The 10,553-nt window shown below is 37.7% G+C and overlaps 1 protein-coding gene across 1 annotated transcript; it reads left to right on the top strand.

The window, feature by feature from the left end:
- Positions 1–4,142: 4,142 nt before the first annotated feature.
- LOC140539746 (claudin-3-like) lies at positions 4,143–9,623 on the top strand. The gene is made up of 3 exons (XM_072662505.1): positions 4,143–4,890; positions 4,951–4,952; positions 8,606–9,623. The coding sequence occupies exons 1-3, from the start codon at positions 4,400–4,402 to the stop codon at positions 9,253–9,255; spliced, it is 1,143 nt and encodes a 380-aa protein (XP_072518606.1). The 5' UTR covers positions 4,143–4,399; the 3' UTR covers positions 9,256–9,623.
- Positions 9,624–10,553: the final 930 nt, after the last annotated feature.

The following is a 10,553-nucleotide window of genomic DNA, read 5'->3' as shown; positions in this document are numbered from 1 at the left end:
CCCTTCTAATTTCTTACAAAGCAGAAAAATGACAGGTGACCAATAGACAGGTATTATTAAAGTGTACACTGTACTCATATAATTACCAGGACAAGCATTAATAAACTTTATCATTATGCTCTAAATTCAGGACTAAATCTGATAGGATTTCCAATCCAAATATATTAATTATTAACACATTGAATCAGGTGTGTTAGAAGAGAGAAAACAGTGAACAAGGAGTGATAAAGTGAGTAACACCGCTGTAGTGAGTATTAGTGCAAACACATACAAGACAATTCAGTGGTCCTTTGCAGTTCCAGTGATTATTGGGAGAAGGGAGGGTGGTGCTGTGTGACGCCCAACTCTAAACCATTTTACAGGAAGTGCTCAAATAAGCCATTTTTCACACTTTCTATTTAATCTTTAAATGTAACACATTAATTATTCAGTAAATTGTTTAATCAAATGCACAACCATGCGTCTCTGTAAAGGATATCAACTTATGTCAACTTATTTCCACTTAGAACATCAACAATACATGTGATTTAACCACCCAAACTTATGTTTTAGAAGCTATTGTTTTCAGAAGCTATTGGAGAATATTGCTGTGCTCTAATAGTGTGATATTACAGTATCTTAAATCAAGTTTGCTGTCATTTAATTCCCCATAAAAATAAATGGGATTTACTGTAATGAAGGACTGATTAAACTAGATATTGGAAAGCAACAATAAATAAAGGTCTTTATCGAGGAGAGCTCAGAGAGGAACTGGTGACACACTCATACATATACAATCAAAATATATGGTATTATTTGTATTTAATAAAATTTATTATACTTATATGTCATATTTTTTAACAGATAAAATTGTTCACATATCATTTTCATTTTTAGATACCTAAGACATCTGAGCACTGTTACTTCACTCTAAAACTCTGTATACTGTATATTTAATAGTTTTCCAATTTTATGAATAAAAACATTTTATAAAAGTACATTACTCTTTCTGATATCCATAAATATCATAATATGTAAATGTCTGTATATAGTTAGATGTTGCCAGTTGTTTTCAATATTGTCCTATATTGTATCTTAATAAAACAAAACACACACACACACACACACACACACACACATATATATATATATATATATATATATATATATATATATATATATAAATATATATATATATTGTATATCCGAGTTGTTGTAAGAAATATTAATAATGAGGAGTCTGTAAACAAGGAGAGGAAGGAGAAATCTTCACATTTTCTGCACTGGAGCGCCAACGTGTGTTCACAGATGACCACTGACAGCCCAGTGCGCCTCTCTGCCACAGCGATCAACTCGGCTGAGGTGAAAACAGAGCTCTTACACTGAGGGGAGAATAATGATCATTGTTACTCCACACTGAGCACACCTAGCCCAACATACTGCCATACTGTCGCCTGCTTAGACACACACACACACACACACACCCTTAGTGAAGTAGTGTGCTGCAGGGTTCCGTGTAAAAATCCGCGTATTGCCTGTTTGCACGGCAACGCACGCACACAGTAACACAGCCAGTATCGCACGAGTACGCATGCGCAGAGGTGACATCTGAGAAACCTGTCTGTCCAAACAGAAACTCGCCGGGGCTGCTGGTCGGAACAGAAACTGAACAGAGCCATTCTCCCTGACAGGGAAGTGAACACTATCAGATGCTGATCTGATGTCATTAGACAACGCCTAGTCAGTCAGTAACTCTGCACAGACGGTAAACACCGACACTGAAAGGTGGAAAGGATGAAGTAGCTTATCTTTCGACCCATTTAATGTCTTTATCATGTGTCTGGATTTGGTCTTCTGCAGTTTCTGAAAGTCATTTTACAAAAAAAAACTTTATCACATTAAATTCAGCGTATTGATCATATGAGATTTACTGAGAAAGAATGAAAAAGAAATACAAATTTGATTCTTGATAAAATATGACATAAAATCAGAAAAATGAAAATCAGAAAAAATCTGAAAAATGAAAATAGTTAGCTGTTCATCAGAGGGTAAAACGACAAAAAATTACATCAGGTAATCAGGTAGACCAGATCAGATCAGACTATGTCATAAAAATGTTAAAATGCATTTTTATTCATTACAACTAATACTTAGTTATTGGTTTATAAGTATATACTGCATTTGTATGTGTTTTGTTTGACTGTCAAAGTTAATTTATTGTTGACTGTCAAAGTTAGGAATTATAGGACACACCTGAAACAACTGAATAACTTTTTTTAATGTGGAAAGAAAACAAGCCCTCATACCATTTCTAGAACCTATGGACTTTGGACCTATAGCTTTAGGTTGTGCCATTTACAACAGACACAAAATGTAGCATGTTGTGCCTGTTGAAGAGTAATACTATAATAGAAGACTGATAATGGATGTCTATGTATATTCCTCCCATCCTCTCTCTCCATGGCCTGTAGTTATGAACCCTCTCTAAGCCCCCAGTGGTTCTGTCTAATCTATATTTACACTGTTACAATGACTTGCACTCAGTCAACAATACAAATACAAATAATGATTTGATTACAGTGACAATAGTATCAGGTCTACAAGCAATTAAAACATGTTTGTAATACTGAGAATCAGAACGTTATCAGGTTTTGCACATGTAGAATTGGTGTATAAGGAAGTATGAATGTCACAGATAAGAGAATACATGAAGGAAAGATAGGAATATTTCTGTATGTTCTCTGGATTAGTTTTTTTAGTTTTTCTTTCAAGCAAAACAAAAGCAAAATGGATGGTAACCTTTGTGAAACAACCAGGTTAGGCAAGGTAATAGATTTAGGCTCAGTTATACCGAATTCACCTGTTTCATACGTAATTATCTTACCGCTGTTATTTCAAACTGAAAGCTTTGTACTTTTGTACTTTTCTCAACGCTACTCATAAAATGTGGGTGTGTAACCTAGTAGACTGGCTGTGACTGTAATGTCAGTAATTCCAGTATTTGATGGAGGAAGTAAAATACCAGGTGGTTTTTATAGAGCACACAAATTATTGGTACACCTGCTCATTCATTGTTTCTTCCAACATCAAGAGACTTAAAAACGGCTCTATGCTGCTGTTTTTGGGGTAACTGTAGTAGAGATACTGTCTATGGAAGCTTTTGGAGCATACATTTTGGACACAGTTCCACTGCTCCTCAGCTCACTGCTGGTTGGGGGGCTTTATACCCCTCTACCCCTCTACCTGGCATTAGACATAGTGCTAATAGGTTCATTTTTATCTGCTCCAGAGAGTCCTGTTCTATTGACAGTACTTCTCTACAGGGACTAGACAAGCTGTGTGTGTGAAGGGGTCTCCACAAATGTATACATCTGGAGATCACCAGATTTGTTTTGTTATTTTTATTTAGCCTAATGACGGCCTCCTTCACTTTCATCAACACCCCTTTGGACCACATATTGAGTTCCCAGCTATCAGCAGCAACTCCAGACCTTATATCTGCTTCATTTGTCATGAAATAATGAGGGAACTGGTAACAACTGGCCATGAAAGCAGAAATCAGTCAATTTTGAAATGAAGGGACTATGTAAAAATGGCTAGTAGTCCTAAATAGTTATTACAATATCTTTTTGTTAAAACCCCTTCTATTCCACCACCTCAAATCCATTACCAAAAGGTGTACAGATGCTAAATTATGAATAAAAGTATTATAAAAATGAGTTTATGCTATAGTTCAATCCATTTTAACCCAAACTTCAACCCATACACAGACAAATACATGCTTGTAATTTCTGATAGAAACCTATTAATTATATTGCTATCTTTGTTTATGGTATAGATGTGCTCTTCTAATTCTTATAAATCATAAAAAGTTTTTCAGTTTTTTTCAGTTATTAACTAAAAAGCACAGATATGAAACTATGGTACATGTCGTAAGGTTATCTGTGTCATTGAAGTTGCATGCTAAATGACCTGGGATGGTCCGTGTTTATCCACTGTCAGGGTATCTGTCAGTAATTAGCCATAGTCCCTGCTTTGCAATACTACCAACACCCCTTGTGCTAGGTAACCATTAACATCAAGTAACAAGCCCAGCCTTTGCCATTCATTATCCCTCAGTGAGTTTCAATAAACAAGGCATGTTGAAACTGTACTATGGGCAAAAAGGTAATTGGGAGATCAAAACTGTGTTTATGAGGAAGGCCAGCCAATGCTGGGACTGCTCCTTATCATCTGATGTCAGATCGTTGGTAGGTCAACATTCATTTTTGTAACATTATAAAGATTACTGAGGGCAGTTCCACTGAGCCAGAACACACAGCGTCGTTTTGACTGCAACATGCATGCATAGCCATTCACTGCATGCCTCACCGCATACTTCTGAAACTGATTACCAGGGGCACAGAATACCAGGAAAGCTATGGCTGCGGCTGGTCTTGAGATTGTTGGGATAACGCTCTCGGTTCTCGGGTGGCTTCTTGCCATTGTGAGCTGTGTTCTTCCTATGTGGAGGGTCACCGCATTCATTGGAACCAACATCATCACGGCTCAGGTGTACTGGGAGGGCATATGGATGAGCTGCGTGGTGCAGAGCACTGGACAGATGCAATGCAAAGTCTATGATTCCTTGCTGGCTCTTCCTCAGGACCTCCAGGCAGCTCGGGCTTTGACAGTGGTGGCCATTGTCCTGGGCATCCTGGCACTTCTGATCTCCATGGTGGGGGCCAAGTGCACCAACTGCATCGAGGACGAGGGGGCGAAAGCCCGTGTGATGATTGCTTCTGGCGTCACCTTCATTATCGCTTCGTTCACGCAGCTGATTCCAGTGTCTTGGTCTGCCAATACCATAGTTGTGGAATTCTACAGCGTACTTGTTCCTGAGTCCCAGAAGATGGAAATAGGAGCCTCACTGTATCTGGGCTGGGCTGCTGCGGCCATGCTGCTGGTAGGAGGCTCCATTTTGTGCTGCAGCTGTCCACCAAGAGAGACCGAAATAAAGTACAATCCACCGACGCGCATGGCTTATTCAGCCAACCGCTCAGTGGCCCCCAGCTCTTACATCAGGAAAGACTATGTCTGAGATGTCAATCACATTATTATAGCAATTTGCTGGATGTTTTTTGTCTGCTGCTGCCTTGGCGGAAAGAGAATGTAGCCATGTGAGCTCAGGTGACCCAAGCTGGGAATATTTTACCTAGAATGTGACTATTACGTGCACTCATTCGGGCCACAACGGCCCAGTGCACAGACATGCTGAAGGATGCTCTGAAGTGAATATTTATTCCTGTTCTGAAGACTTTTGTTCTTTGTTCTATTTTTGTAGAAACAAATCAAATCAGTAGCTGCTACCATTTCAGTCTTGGTGCAATGCTTTAGATATCAACATACACACTGCTTGAGATAAAACTTCACCTTATACCTGTATAGAAATAGACAAACAGAGTAGGTCAGTTAGAGTGGAATGTATGGGGTTAGCGCTCATGTTTGGGGTGTTACTTTGCGCAACTGATAATTGGTGAGACCACCATTTCAGCTCATATAGTTTGATCTGATATTTGTCTTGTGATCTACTTGAAATTAGTTTTGATATTAGTTTTGCAATGTGTTCGTTATTTAGTTATAATGAAATGAAATATCCTGTAATATAAACAAGCAGGGTGGTTTTGATTACTTTGATTACAATCAGTGTCCATGTTTAAATTTGTATCTCATGCATACATATTTATCAGCTTGTTCTGCAGTGTATTCTATCATGATCATCATATATAACTATAATTAAACTAAATAAACCACAATGAACTACACACTGTAAAAATACATTTCCACAATATATTTTACAATATTTTACCTATACTTTTTTTTTCTTGTGAAAATCATATTAAAATGACAAGAATACACTTTTTATTGAGATGTATTTTGTACTTTTACAAGAAAATTATGTATAAGTGGAATACATTAATAACATATCTTTTTTTACAGCTTTTAAATGGTAATTTTAACAAGACTAACTGTCAAATAAAAATACATGTTATTAATTCATTTAATAACTTATTTTCTTTTGTCATGCTCATCTTTCACAGTCAAATACAGTCTATAACTGTAAGAAAAAATGTGATTTAAAACAATAAATAGTTTGTGATTTTAAAGTATTGGAACATAAGAGTGCTCCCACAATGCTTTGAGGTGCATTTGGGATTTCTATTTACTTAGAAACAAAACACTTTTAGTGCTAGTTTTGTTAAGCATTATCATTTTATGTTACGGTTGGCTGTGTGTTTTAGGTACTTTTAAGTAATCACTGTCATAATGGCAACTTATAGGCTTTTTAGGAGGGGGTGTCAGTATCTCTATTTTATAGAGTTCTTAAGAAAACACCCTGTTCTTTTTCTGAGCTGTGGGATGTTTTCTGTTCTTTTTTGCTGTTATAACTGTTTGTGATTGAGAAAATGTATTTATGAAAAGTGTTACTTTAATAGAAATTGACTTTTTTGTAGTTTTTAAATGAACAGTTCACCAACATGTGGATAAAGTAAATGCTTTTAAATTTTGACATAAATTATTATTATTTTGACATCAATTTTGCAATACATAAATTTCTGCAATCCCTCAGATATATAATTTAAATGTTGACTTTATAATCTAACAGTACTTTTCTGGGTTTTTTAAAGACAGAAAATCTCAGACAGAAAAAAAGACAAAAAAAATGTGTTTTTTTTATACTCATTTTTTAACAGTGCAGTCTTGTTCCAAAATTTGTGTCAGTTGTTTGTTTTAAGAGTGTGTAACGTTCTCATCCACCCCATAGCCAAATTGCAGACTATTTCAGAGTAAACAGAGGCTAATGAATTTGGAGGCGTTGTCCAACGCAGAATTATTTTAGCATGTTTCCTAACTCTGAAATCAGGAGCTGAAAGACAGTAATTGGAGAACTCTATCAGAATTTCCCAGATACAGAGACCAGCTTCTCAGTCATTAAACCCCATCTGATTTGTTTCACTCATGTGCTTCGCATGCCCAAATTCAGTTGTTAACTGGGCACATGAATACCATTCATTTGTTGACATTTTTGTGAAAAAGCAAATGGTAAACACAAGTAAAGTACTGTGGGGTGTACTTCACTTCACACTTTAAACTGTTAGTTAAACTGAGTAGTTTAACTAAAAGAGTTATAGAGAAAGAGAAGAGAGTGTTTGGAAACAGATTGACAAAACACCTGTCCACCATTTGTGTGTACATTGGGGGTTGTGGGGGAGGTTGTAAGGGTGGGTTTGTATTCCTTTGTTTAGATTATCCCACAGAATGACAGTTGGACATGTATGTATTGTCACTGAATATCAACTGTCTTACTTTGTTTGGACATTTCATAACAAATGTAATAACAGTAATGATTACTGTAAAAAATACATTAAATCATTAAATCAAATGGAACCATGTTTCTTCTTTCTCTCTTAAACTTTTTATTTTGAAAATACATCATTCAACAGCATCATACTATTGGTGGAAGCACAACCCCAAAGCATGATAGCTCTATCACCATGCTTCACAGTTGGCAAGGTGTTATTGTCTTGAAAAGCAGTTCCTTTTTTCTCCAAATGTAGCTTTGCTGATTGTAGCCAAAGACAGTTCTCTAGATGAATCTCTAGTTTATCTCTAGTGTAAGTTTTTCTGGCCTTGATTTTCCATTTTCCATTTTGGGAATTGGATTTTTCCAGTTCTTGTGCAAAATCAGTGCAAAAGGTGTAGAAACTATATATATATATAGTTATATATATATATTTGAGGGAGTATATATTTGTCTCTGTGCTTTAAGCTAGTAAAAGGTTTTGAGTACTTCACTTTCACTTGTATATGTATATTTTGTTCTGTACATTTTCACAAAACCACTAATAGATTTGTGTTATATTTCAGTTATTACACAACTCAATTTTGAAAGAAGGGCCACGCCCTGAACTCCTCCTCCTGGCCTACAAGCCCCTTATATACCCCTGCCTAACACGCAGAACACAGGAAAGCCGACCCGCAATCCAAGCCAAAAATATTCCCAGAGTCCACCCTCAGGCTCCATCTCAGGGCGTGGTTCGCACTAGCAAAAGTTCCCTTTAAACAAATATTTGGATAAGGCTTTATTTGGTTTCATACCTAGTAGTAGTTCCTAGAATGTACCTTTCCATCCCAAGTCGGTGTGAAGCAGTTTGTCTTCATTTTGGACCAGCAGTACAGGTTGAAGGGAGCAATGTTTCCTCATTGTTTTCTTTTTTTTTTTTTTACCAGAGAGTAGGCAGGTGGTGCTTTGAATAGGAAATCCGCAGCCTCCAGCTCTTCTTCTTCATGATGACATCACTTCTAGACCTCCCTCACCTGTCCTGTTGGGATTATAAAGGCAGCTTGTTTCCACGGTACACGGTCACCACATCACTCAGCTACACAAAGAGCGGAGATAATCCTCTGGTTAAAAAGAAAGCAAGAAGAAGAAGAAGAAGAAGAAGAAGGAGAAGACGACTTTTGGTAAAAATAGCTCACCTTTATTCAGAGAAACATCTTACCTGAGTAGGAATTCCAAAAAACTTTTTTTGGACTGATATCAACGTAGCTTTCATATTTTTAGGGCCAGAGCAAGCACTAGGAGACACTGTCATGTCGATGGGAATGGAGATTGGGGGCATTGCCCTGGGTCTGATAGGGTGGATCATTGGTATTGTCACCTGCGCCCTGCCTATGTGGAAAGTCACTGCTTTCATCGGGGCCAACATCGTCACAGCCCAGGTCATCTGGGAGGGCATCTGGATGAGCTGTGTGGTACAGAGCACCGGGCAGATGCAGTGTAAGGTCTACGACTCCATGCTGGCTCTACCTCAGGACTTGCAGGCAGCACGAGCCATGACCATCATCTCCATTGTCCTGGGAGTGCTGGCTGTGATGATTTCCATCATGGGTGCCAAATGCACCAACTGCATTGAGGATGAAGCCTCTAAAGCCAAAGTCATGATCATGTCGGGGGTCCTCTTCATCATCGCCGGCGTGCTGCAGCTCATTCCTGTGTCCTGGACAAGCAACAGCGTCATCCAGGACTTCTACAACCCCACAGTGCCCTCCACTCAGCGCAGAGAGCTTGGAGCATCCCTGTACATTGGCTTTGCTGCCGCTGCCCTGCTCATCATTGGAGGGGCCTTGCTGTGCTGCACCTGCCCCCCACGGGAGACGAGGTACAAGCCAGCCAAAATGGGCTACTCTGCTCCGCGCTCCATCAGCGGCTACGATAAGAAGGACTATGTTTGAAACTGCTTGAAAACAAGAATGTGGAGTTTGTGGTTACATTGAAATGTGTGTGTGTGTGTGGTCTTATGATTTCAAAGAATAGAAAGATGCTTCTGAGAAGACTCCGAGATGAAGGGCCTTGTTATGCTGTCAATATTTGCTTTGCGCTCTGTTTGCTGTGTGTGTGTGTGTGTGTGTGTGTGTGTGTGTTTAAATTGCCTTTAAGGGGGTTTGTGGGTGGATTAGCCATATGGAATATAGACAGTCCTGACAGTCTGTTAAATGACTTGTAAATCAATGTTTTCTTGTTATTATTTTGACTGATCTAAACATTTTAGTATATTCTGCACATTTCAGTAGATTGTGAATATTTTATGTACATGTAAGTATAGCTGCCCAACATTTTTTATTGAAATGAATTTGTCATATGGGCAAACTTTTCATGCCAAACAATAACTGAACCTTTGATAAATGACGTAAAATCAACCGTTCTGTTACTGTGAATATGAGGCTTCTATAATTGTTTGCCACTTCCTTTACTTTTTTGTCATGTCATGTAGAATGACACTTGCTGAGATCTGAAAGGAAGAGCTCTCCTTTTACATTAATTTGATTATGAAAATCTGAACAGGGACAGAAACTAGAGAGGAACCTATCTGAGCCAGACTTTACTCTTCCTTTTTCCTTTTTTTGAATGCCCCTAGATAGGAGTTGGGCTTTTCTTTTCGGTATATTTTCTGTTTTAAGATATGTTTTTACTTATTACATAAAAACTCTACAAATAAATGTTTTATCTAATATTTTAAAATTCTAGCAGAAAATAGCTGAACTGTACAATGAATTATAGCCTTTTAAGACATATTTTAGAAAACTGAAAGGGTGTACTGTAACTGCCAGTGTTATTTACTTTGTCCATTATAACAACAAAGAAGACAAAATGATTGGTGGCAAACCAAACACATACAAGCCTGTTTAGTGTACAAAAGGTTCAAAAAGTAGAACTGTTTGCCATAGGTGGCGGCAGAAAAACTGGAGCTGTGTGTGTGTAAGAGAGAGAGAGAGAGAGAGAGAGAGAGAGAGAGAGAGAGAGAGAGAGAGAGAAAGAGAGAGAGAGAGAGAGAGAGAGAGAGTATTCTCAGGTAAACAGTCTACCTATTTTAACATTCTTGTTTCATATATATATATACTGTGGCTCTGAAATGCTGTATAACAAGTCAATGATATATGTGTGGTGTTTATTACTGTATCGCTTTTGTTTTCCTCATTTTAATAAATAAACCTTTTAGCTTGACAAGTTGTGTTTATGTCTGCTACATTGA

The sequence above is a fragment of the Salminus brasiliensis genome, chromosome 18 (genome assembly GCF_030463535.1).
Source record: "Salminus brasiliensis chromosome 18, fSalBra1.hap2, whole genome shotgun sequence".
NCBI lineage: Eukaryota > Metazoa > Chordata > Actinopteri > Characiformes > Bryconidae > Salminus > Salminus brasiliensis.
This window is presented reverse-complemented; position numbering and strand designations above follow the sequence as displayed.